Source organism: Salvelinus namaycush, unplaced genomic scaffold (assembly GCF_016432855.1).
Source record: "Salvelinus namaycush isolate Seneca unplaced genomic scaffold, SaNama_1.0 Scaffold147, whole genome shotgun sequence".
Lineage (NCBI taxonomy): Eukaryota > Metazoa > Chordata > Actinopteri > Salmoniformes > Salmonidae > Salvelinus > Salvelinus namaycush.
The window spans coordinates 301,820-314,778 of NW_024058197.1; the positions used below are offsets into that span (position 1 = coordinate 301,820).

Sequence of the window (12,959 nt, forward strand, 5' to 3'; positions counted from 1 at the left end):
CCATAGATGCTCCACATCCATTACTTTGAGTGTTTTATATAATATGACTAAATGTGTTTATTTCTGTGTTGCAGGGGCAGTGAAGAAATGGAACAGCAAGGCCACAGAACATGACATAAGCAGAGCTGTGGGAGACCACCTCAAGCCCCCGGTAGAGCCGGGGGTGGTGTTTACCACTCCACCAGCAGAGCTGTGGGAGACCACCTCAAGCCCCTGGTAGAGCCGGGGGTGGTGTTTACCACTCCACCAGCAGAGCTGTGGGAGACCACCTCAAGCCCCTGGTAGAGCCGGGGGTGGTGTTTACCACTCCACCAGCAGAGCTGTGGGAGACCACCTCAAGCCCCTGGTAGAGCCGGGGGTGGTGTTTACCACTCCACCAGCAGAGCTGTGGGAGACCACCTCAAGCCCCTGGTAGAGCCGGGGATGGTGTTTACCACTCCACCAGCAGAGCTGTGGGAGACCACCTCAAGCCCCTGGTAGAGCCGGGACACCTTCCTGTTCAAGTGAGCACATCACAACAAGGTGAGTCCAAAAATGTATTGGATGCTGCTCTATAAATGATGTACTATGCCAGGGAGATGTGTATACCGTAGCTAAGAAAGTAATACTAAGTGTATGTTGTGTAGTAAGGTGTTAATAGCCCATGTGCCTCACCCGAATAATTTTGTCCCTTTCCCCTCTCATAACTTAGCCTACTGCACCGACTTGGTGCTGCACATGTAGACTATAGCCTTTAGAGAAATGTCATCATCAAATATTGTAAGAGCTTTCAAAGTCTGCTTACATAGAGTTATGACTTGGTGTACAAGGAGAATACTGTAAGAGCGGCCCATAATCAACATTTCTAAAGTGCTGAACTAACGGTTATATTGACTGCGTCCGCTCTCTCATTAATGTCTTCATCAAAATTACGGATTGCCTGTAGTCCACTTGTTGTCCCCTTATGCCATAGTTTGTACATCTCAATTGTCAGTAGAAACCACATTTGTTTAAGCAGGTCAGCCATATCAGCTATGTTTTTTAAAAAGGATTCACTCCATGGTGCTGAAAAGAAAGCTCTGCTGTTGGGATAGCTTTATGTCGACCATAACAGTTTGTGGGCACCGTTTGTCAAAGTTATAGTGCAATTAATGTATTGTTTAGTGTTGTGTTGTGTAGTGGCTTTGCTGGCATTCATCTAAAACATTTTGGGGGAGTTTTCCCCACCAAGATGTACATGCTGCAATCACCACTGGGTGAATTATAACACATCAACCCTGTTACCTATAGATAGACAGTCTAGAAATCTTTAAACAATTTACATTTGTTTGGTAAGCTTGCATTCCATTCCCCCTGTCACATGGGCATCTATGGTTGATTCTAAATGAAATAGTCAACTCTGTTACAGTCAACCCTGTCACTTTATTTGGCACTTAAGACACTTGCTATAGTATGTATTTTTTAAACTTTTGAGATGGGAAAACATGTGTTTTATTAAGTTGAACATGTGCTCTTTATGACAGAATGTTAGAATTAGGTGAAATAAAAGTTACACTCCCCAAAAGGTACTCAACTGGTGGAATGACCCAAGTACTGAACTGGAGGTGGGGGAGCTAACGATGCGTCTACTGTTGCTCTCTCCTCAGATTCTTAGAGAAGCTATTTCAATCTGATATTTCTCCTATGGTCTAAAATAGATGTGTATAGAGGACTCCTCTCTAATATAACATGTCACACATTGTAGCAAACTGATGGAATGTTAGGTGTCTCATTGAAAGTCTAACATCTACCATGACTACTGGATGTTTCAATTCTAATGAAATAACAAAACAATCCACACCGTAACAACAATATTGCTTTTTAAATGTAATGCTTTTATTAAAACGTAAAACTTTAATAACAAAAATGACATCGTCAAACATCACTGGCCTGACTTGAGCAGCTCTGCCTGGGGATGGAGCCAGCAACTTAGCTGCTACCGGTCCGGTCCAGGCTACCTGCAGACCTCCTCCCAGACCTCCTTTTCAGCACCTCCCCTTAACAGGTGAGGTGGTGGAAATGATCAGAGTTGCGTTCAACTTGAATAAAGATGAGAAACTCTGGTTTGTGGAGCCACTGGTCTGAGGGGAGGACTTCTGTTTAAACCATGTCCATTTGGGGATATTTTCTAGGACAGTAGAGGTGGTGAGCAGAGATGAATTTAATTAGGATAAAGATGAGAACCTCTGCTCTGGGGAGGAGAGTCACTGACCTTCGATGGTTTGTTGCCTGATAAAGAGGATACTTGCTGGCTTGAGGAGACGATCATGTTTTGTGGAGGAAATGTGGCTTGATGACTTAAAGAGGAGGAGGAATTATTGGGCGACACTTTTAATGACCAATGTAACCTCAGTGGAACTGTGGCTTCTTCGAGTTCCAGCTCTAGGCAGACAACAGGTCAGGAATGCTGTAAGACATCAGAGACAGGTAAGTATCTATATATTTACATGTTCCAGCTCTAGGCAGACTGCACGTCAGGAATGCTGTAAGACATCAGAGACAGGTAAGTATCTATATATTTACATGTTCCAGCTCTAGGCAGACAGCACGTCAGGAATGCTGTAAGACATCAGAGACAGGTAAGTATCTATATATTTACATGTTCCAGCTCTAGGCAGACAGCAGGTCAGGAATGCTGTAAGACATCAGAGACAGGTAAGTATCTATATATTTACATGTTCCAGCTCTAGGCAGACAGCACGTCAGGAATGCTGTAAGACATCAGAGACAGGGAAGTATCTATATATTTACATGTTCCAGCTCTAGGCAGACAGCACGTCAGGAATGCTGTTAGACATCAGAGACAGGTAAGTATCTATATATTTACATGTTCCAGCTCTAGGCAAACAGCAGGTCAGGAATGCTGTTAGACATCAGAGACAGGTAAGTATCTATATATTTACATGTGTGTTGCATGTACACTAAACCCTCACATTTGGATAATGTCACTTTTTAAAGTGACAACATATATATTAACAGTGTAAAACATGAATAGATGTTTAAACATTCTTTACCCCATCTTAATTCTCTTCCAGATGCCTGGCCTTTTCTTGTTCTTGGAGGTTGGCTCTGATGTTTCAGCCTCTTCTGGAGCTTCTAGCTGCTGGCTGTCTGGCCCCCCCTGTTGGTTCTCTGGCCACTCCTGCTGGTTCTCTGAACTCCCCTCCTGGATCTCTGCCCATGCCTGTTGCCTCCTTGGCCTTTCCTGGTGGCCATCTCCAGATCCAGTGGGCTGTGTTGTCTCCAGATAATCGTGGCTGTGTTGGGTGGTTAGACACCGGGTGTTGATTTGAGCATCAGCCTCCAGATTCATCTGCTCCAGGTAATGTCCCTTCATCTTCCCCCTCTCCTCCTTCAGTTTCTGATGAGTTTGTTTTTTAAGCAGGGACTGCTCTCTCCACTGCTTATTAAAATCCTCCATCTTCTTCCTTCTCTTCTCAGCCTTCAGCAGCTCCTTCCTCTTCTCCCTCTCTCTCTCTGCCCGTGTCATGGTGGCTGTTAGCCTTGTGTGTCCAGGGATGGCTGGTAGGGGAGAAGAAGTAGAGTTCACATTCAACTTAGGGATCTGGTATCAACTTAAATGTAATGGACACAGGGAATGAAGAATAGAAAACACAATTTAATCTCAATGATTCTTTACTCTTTTCAGTTGAGCAAGGCATGGAATTTGTCAATAAAGTGCAATAATTCCCGAATTGACCCTAAGTTGAACATGAGTCCCGAATGCCACCTATTCTTTGTATAGTGCCAGGGCATATGTGATCGCTTAGGGCCGCATGGCCACTAGTAGGGCATATGTGATCGCTTAGGGCCGCATTGCCACTAGTAGGGCATATGTGATCGCTTAGGGCCGCATGGCCACTAATAGGGCATATGTGATCGCTTAGGGCCGCATGGCCACTAGTAGGGCATATGTGATCGCTTAGGGCCGCATGGCCACTAGTAGGGCATATGTGATCGCTTAGGGCCGCATGGCCACTAATAGGGCATATGTGATCGCTTAGGGCCGCATGGCCACTAGTAGGGCATATGTGATCGCTTAGGGCCTCATGGCCACTAATAGGGCATATGTGATCGCTTAGGGCCGCATGGCCACTAGTAGGGCATATGTGATCGCTTAGGGCCTCATGGCCACTAATAGGGCATATGTGATCGCTTAGGGCCGCATGGCCACTAGTAGGGCATATGTGATCGCTTAGGGCCGCATGGCCACTAATAGGGCATATGTGATCGCTTAGGGCCTGATGGCCACTAGTAGGGCATATGTGATCGCTTAGGGCCGCATGGCCACTAATAGGGCATATGTGATCGCTTAGGGCCTCATGGCCACTAGTAGGGCATATGTGATCGCTTAGGGCCTCATGGCCACTAGTAGGGCATATGTGATCGCTTAGGGCCGCATGGCCACTAATAGGGCATATGTGATCGCTTAGGGCCGCATGGCCACTAATAGGGTATATGTGATCGCTTAGGGCCTCATGGCCACTAGTAGGGCATATGTGATCGCTTAGGGCCGCATGGCCACTAGTAGGGCATATGTGATCGCTTAGGGCCGCATGGCCACTAATAGGGCATATGTGATCGCTTAGGGCCTCATGGCCACTAGTAGGGCATATGTGATCGCTTAGGGCCGCATGGCCACTAGTAGGGCATATGTGATCGCTTAGGGCCGCATGGCCACTAGTAGGGCATATGTGATCGCTTAGGGCCGCATGGCCACTAGTAGGGCATATGTGATCGCTTAGGGCCGCATGGCCACTAGTAGGGCATATGTGATCGCTTAGGGCCGCATGGCCACTAGTAGGGCATATGTGATCGCTTAGGGCCGCATGGCCACTAGTAGGGCATATGTGATCGCTTAGGGCCGCATGGCCACTAGTAGGGCATATGTGATCGCTTAGGGCCGCATGGCCACTAGTAGGGCATATGTGATCGCTTAGGGCCGCATGGCCACTAGTAGGGCATATGTGATCGCTTAGGGCCGCATGGCCACTACTAGGGCATATGTGATCGCTTAGGGCCGCATGGCCACTAGTAGGGCATATGTGATCGCTTAGGGCCGCATGGCCACTAGTAGGGCATATGTGATCGCTTAGGGCCGCATGGCCACTAGTAGGGCATATGTGACCGCTTAGGGGCGCATGGCCACTAGTAGCCCCCGGATCCCCCCAAAACACGTTTTAGTGTGTGTTTTTTAGGAACTCTTTCTGGGTCTCTACTTAGTCTTGAGAGTTAGACTAGTAGATGACACAACTCTATCTGGGTCTCTACTTAGTCTTGAGAGTTAGACTAGTAGATGACACAACTCTATCTGGGTCTCTACTTAGTCTTGAGAGTTAGACTAGTAGATGACACAACTCTATCTGGGTCTCTACTTAGTCTTGAGAGTTAGACTAGTAGATGACACAATGTACCATTTAAACACGTGGTTGTTCCATCAGCAGTATGTTTCTTGTTATGCCAGTCAGTCACTCAATTAGCCATGTCGGCTAACATATTCTTTACACAGTAGTTTTATATTGAAACAATGATGCAACATGATGACTGGTGTGGAACTGATGTGTGTAGAGGAGACTAAAGAGGATGATGTCATAAGCAGAGGGAAAACAGGTCTTACCTATGTGGACGATCTTATAGCCCTCCTCAGCTTCTCTCTGATAGGTTCTCTCGATCTTCTTGAGGTTCCTCTTCTCCCACTTCTTATTTATCCAGCCCACAGCTCTCCTTCGGATACTTTTATCAGGTGGGAGAATGTCCTTCTTGTCTTCTTCCTTTTCCTCCTCCTCCTCTAAGTCACCCCTCTTGTAATTTTCAAGGAATTCCCTTCTTTCCTCTTCCACCATCTCCTCTCTTCTGTTTGCCTCTATTATCTCTCTCTCTCTGATTAAAGCTAAATGGCCTTTAACGGCTCTCTTTCTCTCCTCCTCTCTCTCTTCCTCTCTCTGCCTCTCCTCCTCTCTTAGTCTGAACATTTCTTTCTGTCTAGCAATTTCAATCTCTTGTTTTTTATCCTGCTCCTCTTGTTGTCTTGCCCTCTCCTGTTTTCTTTCCATCTCCAGCCGTCTTTCCTCCTTCTCCCTCCTGATTTGTTGTCCTATTTCTATGTGTTCTCGTTCCCCCTTCAACACTTCTAACCTTCTCTCTTTACGTCTATTGAAGACTTCCCGTGCTTTTGCTTTAACATTAACTACTACATGTTTCTTCATGCTTACTTCCTTTGCTCTCTCTTCTCTTTCCCTGTACTCTTCCTCTGCTTCCTTAATCACTTCATGCTTGTCTTCCATCTCTCTCTCCTGTTCTATCTCCAGTTCATTCTGTCCCTCAATTTCCCCCAAAATATTTTTCTGCCCCTCCTTTCTTCTTCCTGCTTCCTCCCTCTCTCTCATGATCATCTTTTCTTTCTCCATCTCTTTCTGTTGCCGATCTTTTAATTCCATCTCTCTCTGATTCTCATTGTCTTTCTCCCTTTCTTTCTCCTTCTCCGTTTGTTTTTGTCTCTCCTCTTGTTGTTGTCCTCTGTGTATCTCTTCTATCTCTCTCTGTGTATTGTTCTCCCTCTCTCTTTCCTCCTTCTCCATGTCAATTTGCTTCTGTTTACATCGTTCTTCTTCATTCTCTCTTTCAATCTCTCTCTGTCTCTCTTCTTCTCTTTCCATATTTTTCTGTCTCTTCTCCATTCTCTTCCTTTTGATCTCTCTCTGTTTCTCTTTTTCACTCCCTCTTTCTTCCTCTTCCATCTCTATGTGCTTCTGTTTGTGTCTCTCCTCTTCTTCTTCTCTCTCCATCTCCTTCTTCTTCTCATCTTCTTGTTGTCTCTGTTTTGGTATTTTCTCCATTCTCTTTCTTTCTATCTCTTTCTGTTTGTTGTTCTCACCCTCCATCTTCTCCTTCATGTCCATTTGGTTCTGTTTCCATTTATATTTGTCTGTTTCCATATTTTCTAATTCTATCAGCTGTTCCTTGATTTTCTTGAAGACTTCCTCCAATTCAGATGTCTTTTTGTCATTGATGAGGGCTGTCTCCATCTCCATCTCTCTCTCCACTCTATTTTTCATCTCCTCTTCACTTCGTCTCCAATCATTTTCTCTCTCTCTGTCTCTATCAAATGTTCTCTCTGGTTCAGTCTCGTCTTTCAATCTAATCTCTTCTTTCATTCTCGCAACCTCTCTGTCTAACACTAGTACATTTTGGTTAACCTGTTTCACTCTCTCATTCTGTCTTCTATACGCTTCTTTCGCTCTTTCAAATTTGATTTTGTATTGCATCTCTTTTGTTGTCATCTTTTTTCAGTCTCTCAACCTCTCTCTCTAACTCTTTCACCTGTTCGTTAACCAGTTTGACTTTCTCATTCTCTGCAATACGCATGTCTCTTTCTCTTTCAAATATGATTTCCTTTTCAGTCTCTTTCAATCTCTCAATCTCTCGTTCTAACACTTTTATCGTTTCTTCTGCCTGTTTCACTTTCTTCTTCATTTCTTGTCTTTCCAATTCTGCTTTTCTCTCCCTTTCCATCTCCCTTTCTTTCTCTTTTTCCCTCTCTCTTTCCCTCTCTCTTTCTGTCTCAATAGGTTTGTTGTTCCAGGCCAGTCTTGGTCGCTGATCCTCCATGACTTTCTGCCATAGCCTCAATCTCTCTATCTCTTGCTTAAATTTAAAAGGTTAAATTAGTGATAATCTATGACCAAGACATACTTTCAAAGCATTTGCAGAGAATGATACATAGAAATACAACTTAGACCTAGGTAATTGAATCAAACACTGAACAACATCAATAGCAGGGTCATTTTGATCAATTCATCTGGACAATTCATTGTCAATTAATGTATTGACATGGTTTGAAAAAATTATGAGACATTTTATGGAATCAATTATGTCCAAAATGTGTACAAATACAAACACACAACTAGCTTGCCCATTCAGTTAGGGGTTTGAGAAATTCCCGTTGCAATTTAATGTTGCCTCTGATGTTTCTGCTTGTAGAAATTACTCCTACAAATGATGTTTCACTAATGCAATTATTTACAACCTGCACAGATACAGTTGTCAACAACAACAACAGTAATGACGTTAATAAGGAAGTGGATATTCAACCGGCAGAAGAAAGGCGTAGGGGTTGAGATAAATGAAGGTTAGGTTTAGGACCTAGGGTTGGGTTATGGTAAAGGTTAGGTATAGTTTCAGTGAGGTTAAGGTAAGGGTTAACGTTTAGGAAAGGCATAAAAGTTAACATTGGGTTAGCATACTGCCGCCATTCATTTTCAGCCGGGTGAATATACACTGCCTTTTAATAATAACAATGACATGTCTTACGTGGGCCAGTTGTAGGTCCACCATCAGCAGCTCCAGCAGTTGTTTGAGTCTGTTGACTTCCTGCATTTTTCTCTGGTTCTCCCATTCTGTGGCTCTCTCTGCCTCTCTGCTTCTCTCTGTCTCGCTGCTTCTCTCTGCTTCTCTCTGCTTCTCTCTGTCTCTCTGCCTCCCTGTGGCTCTCTGCCTCCCTCAGTCTCAGGATCTCAGCCTTCCACTCTTTCATAATACCCCTTTCTACTCTTCTTCTCCTCCTTTCATCTTTCAAAAGGGCTCTGAGATGGTCTGTCTCAGACTGTAATTGTTCAATCATCTCGTCCTTCTCCGTTCCACCATTCCTCTTCTTCTTTTCCTCCTCCCAGAGGCACACTTGAAGTCTGTCCATCTCCTTCTTCTGATTTCAGATCGTTCGATCCTTCCCCCTCAACTCAAGCATGTGGGCTTCCTTCTCTGTACAGGTCTTCTTCTCTTCCCTCAGGAACTGAACCTCCATCTCTGCCTGCTTGTAGCTGGGTGCAAAGGAATGTCAACACATTATTTAGGAAGTGAACTCAGACAATTTACTACAATATTACAATAATAATGAAACTTCTGCTCAATTAAACTGCCTTTAATCACACAACTCACTCAACTGTGACTTACAGTACGTGAATGTGATGAGTTGACTGTCCATGATGGCCAGAGGTGGGTAATGTGTAGCTCTGGCCCAGGGCGTTAAGTACAGCTTGCAGACACTGAGCCTTCCTTCAGCAAGCCGCACATAATGCCCTGGACCAGAGCTAGGTTATGTGATGAATGACTTACAGACTGTTCCACATGATAGGAGGGGGTAAGAAGACAGTCCCAGTAGGAGACGGAGATCGTCCAGAAGAAGAAGAGGTGTCCATCTCCTCAGAGACTGCAGGAAAGGTCTACAAGTTTTATTTCTGGAAAATAAAGAGATGCCTTCGTTCAGCAACAATGTGTGTTTCTATGTTTCTGTCACTAGATGGCGCCATTGTACACAACATTTACTCACCAGGTCAGTGAATTCAGAAACAGCCTTCAGACTACAGTACTCAAGCTCTAGCCTACAACCCATCATGCATCAGCCCGACTAATATAATAATACCTCATCACAACTTCATAATCACAGTACACCTGGATTGTGTTCACAAAGTGTTTCAGGGTAGGAGTGCTGATCTCGGATCAGGTCCCCTCCTGTCCATCAAAACGTATTCAGTTTGATTTAAAAGACAAAACGGATTATTGATCAGCACTCCTTCTATGAGACTTTGTGAATATGAGCCTATGTGAAAGAACCTTTCTGGCATATGCTGGCTAGACAGTACACAGACAGACAGACAGATAAGTCAACAAGACAAACAGACAGAAGAGTAAATACAGATGGATTGATTGATAGCAACAGAAAAAAACAATTCCATAATTAATAATTGTATTTTATAAGGCTAGCTAGATAATGGCATAAAAAATATTTCAAATACATTTACGTTCACTTTCACATGTGTTATCTTACCATGACAGAATTATAGGTTAAGTAGGCTAGCGGATGGTTAATGTATTGTAAACTTTTGTAAATATTTGACTCACCTCAAATCACACTTGTCAAACAGCAGTTTTAGTGTGGAACCGAACAACATCTTCGGCATTAACTTTCTCTGTTCTGGAACTGTATTGTTGCGTCATTTGGAACGCTCGAGCGTCATAATCCGTTCACCGGCGCCTGCTTGATTGACAGCTAGGGGTTCTCCTGCGCATCAGTGTCCAAAAGTCGATATGGTTTAGCTACTCATTATTGATCAAGACACAAAATAATAACAGGACAGCCATAACTGTACAGACAAACATACAATCACAACAATTCCAATGAATTATAACCTCTTATTAGTTGGTCCCTGTGACAGTCAAATCCCAATAACCGCCTGCCTGTTGATTGTGGTGCTCTGTTTGGATTTGACCTCTCCGCTGTAGTAGTGATGGGCTTTCTGAGTCTATTCGGTGAGCCGGCACATTTGGCTCCGTTCAAGTAAAAGAGCGGGTTCATTTGGCTCATAAACGGATCTACCTTTAAAATGCTTAAAATAAATCTAGAACAATGAAAAAATTGCAAATATTCAATGTAAAAGCCAAAAGGTAGGCTACCATTAAGTCAGATCGTGAAATGCGGGTAAAAAATGAAGAATTCGTTTTTAAGCATGAAATAAATCCTCGTGGACCAGATTGACCCGCTCTCCACACTATTTATTGTTTCTGCAGTGAGGATTCACCCCCTTTAGATAATGATGTTGTAACTTATCTGTAGAAAAACGTTGTTCTGAGCTCAACAAGCACTAGTAGCAGTATGCAAATCAGAGAGACAGATGAATGGCTCTTTCACCGATGCAATGCGGCTCCAGACGTTCAACAAAAAGATCCGTTCAAAAAGATCCGTTCGTTCGTGAACGACACATCACCACGCTGTAGTTCTCCACCATTGCGTACCGTCAGCTGGAGGAGCGTTCGTCCAACTTCTCATCCAAGTAAATGGCAGCGGCGCATCATCCATCCGCTGAACTCCCAAGGGACTGCGAGGATAGTTTACGATGCAACAAGCGTTTGGGGAGTACATTCATTGAAACGCAATGAGTGTTTGTAAATTCTTGAGGGACTCTTGCTCCAGGGGAAATCTCAGCAGCGATGTCTCTGCTGTGCGTCAGAAGTAGGATATTTTTCTTCTTCGCTATGCTTATTATACTGTACACATATCTGTCACATTAATGACATTGCACTCAGGAAAGTTGTCTGTCGGCTATTGGGGAGATGCGCATAGCCCGTTGAGTTGTCACGTTCTAGTCCAAACATGACCTGGGATGTGAGAAGGGAGCTTTTCTATAACACATGTAGATGACATGGTGTCTTTATATGTGACCTGGGATGTGAGAAGGGAGCTTTTCTATAACACATGTAGATGACATGTTGTCTTTATATGTAGATTATATTTTGGTTTTATAGTTCATATTTGATTGATGATTAGGCCTATGACTTTTGATTCCACTTTGGCTGCCTTGCACCATATTGTCCTCTCTTGCTATATCTTACACTTTATGCCCTTGTGCAGATCTTCTCTCTAAACAATAGTCATGATAGTTTGAATGAGTTGAGTAAACTACACTGTTGTAATCTTGTCAGTCTGTACTGTACTGTCCCTGGAAGACACTCCACATAGTTCACCTAGATCCAGTCCCCTTTGTACCACTGGTCAACTAATTATCAAACCTCTGATTAGTGAATGAGGTGTGCTGGTGGAGGAATACATGATATGAACTGGTTAGGGGGAGGACAGGTTTGAGAAGGGAAAGACTAAATGGACTTTTCAGACCAACATCCCATTGACAGCCCGTCTGGCCAAAACTTGAAACTGACTCTAACCTAAACACTAACAAATACCAAACCTTTAAAGGTAGTCTCATCATGGGTGTGATTCAGACTGTAGTTTCTCCCTGTGTGTCCAGTAAACCTCCTCTCATCATGGGTGTGATTCAGACTGTAGTGTCTCCCTGTGTGTCCAGTAAACCTCCTCTCATCATGGGGGTGATTCAGACTGTAGTTTCTCCCTGTGTGTCCAGTAAACCTCCTCTCATCATGGGTGTGATTCAGACTGTAGTTTCTCCCTGTGTGTCCAGTAAACCTCCTCTCATCGTGGGTGTGATTCAGACTGTAGTGTCTCCCTGTGTGTCCAGTAAACCTCCTCTCATCATGGGTGTGATTCAGACTGTAGTTTCTCCCTGTGTGTCCAGTAAACCTCCTCTCATCATGGGTGTGATTCAGACTGTAGTGTCTCCCTGTGTGTCCAGTAAACCTCCTCTCATCATGGGGGTGATTCAGACTGTAGTTTCTCCCTGTGTGTCCAGTAAACCTCCTCTCATCATGGGTGTGATTCAGACTGTAGTTTCTCCCTGTGTGTCCAGTAAACCTCCTCTCATCATGGGGGTGATTCAGACTGTAGTTTCTCCCTGTGTGTCCAGTAAACCTCCTCTCATCGTGGGTGTGATTCAGACTGTAGTGTCTCCCTGTGTGTCCAGTAAACCTCCTCTCATCATGGGTGTGATTCAGACTGTAGTTTCTCCCTGTGTGTCCAGTAAACCTCCTCTCATCATGGGTGTGATTCAGACTGTAGTTTCTCCCTGTGTGTCCAGTAAACCTCCTCTCATCATGGGTGTGATTCAGACTGTAGTTTCTCCCTGTGTGTCCAGTAAACCTCCTCTCATCGTGGGTGTGATTCAGACTGTAGTTTCTCCCTGTGTGTCCAGTAAACCTCCTCTCATCATGGGTGTGATTCAGACTGTAGTTTCTCCCTGTGTGTCCAGTAAACCTCCTCTCATCATGGGGGTGATTCAGACTGTAGTGTCTCCCTGTGTGTCCAGTAAACCTCCTCTCATCATGGGTGTGATTCAGACTGTAGTTTCTCCCTGTGTGTCCAGTAAACCTCCTCTCATCATGGGTGTGATTCAGACTGTAGTTTCTCCCTGTGTGTCCAGTAAACCTCCTCTCATCATGGGGGTGATTCAGACTGTAGTTTCTCCCTGTGTGTCCAGTATACCTCCTCTCATCATGGGTGTGATTCAGACTGTAGTTTCTCCCTGTGTGTCCAGTAA

General features: G+C 44.2%; 1 protein-coding gene and 1 long non-coding RNA gene across 2 annotated transcripts; both read right to left on the bottom strand.

Moving 5' to 3' along the window:
* Positions 1–2,974: 2,974 nt before the first annotated feature.
* Positions 2,975–6,434, bottom strand: LOC120036760 (vicilin-like seed storage protein At2g18540). Its single transcript, XM_038983129.1, has 2 exons — positions 5,636–6,434; positions 2,975–3,540 (listed from the first exon to the last, which is right to left on the bottom strand). The coding sequence occupies exons 1-2, from the start codon at positions 6,423–6,425 to the stop codon at positions 3,029–3,031; spliced, it is 1,302 nt and encodes a 433-aa protein (XP_038839057.1). The 5' UTR covers positions 6,426–6,434; the 3' UTR covers positions 2,975–3,028.
* A 2,066-nt stretch (positions 6,435–8,500) lies between these two features.
* On the bottom strand, positions 8,501–10,035 carry LOC120036761. Its single transcript, XR_005474626.1, has 3 exons — positions 9,916–10,035; positions 9,130–9,251; positions 8,501–8,834 (listed from the first exon to the last, which is right to left on the bottom strand). It is a non-coding gene; the product is annotated as an uncharacterized LOC120036761 (long non-coding RNA).
* Between the last annotated feature and the right edge of the window lie 2,924 nt (positions 10,036–12,959).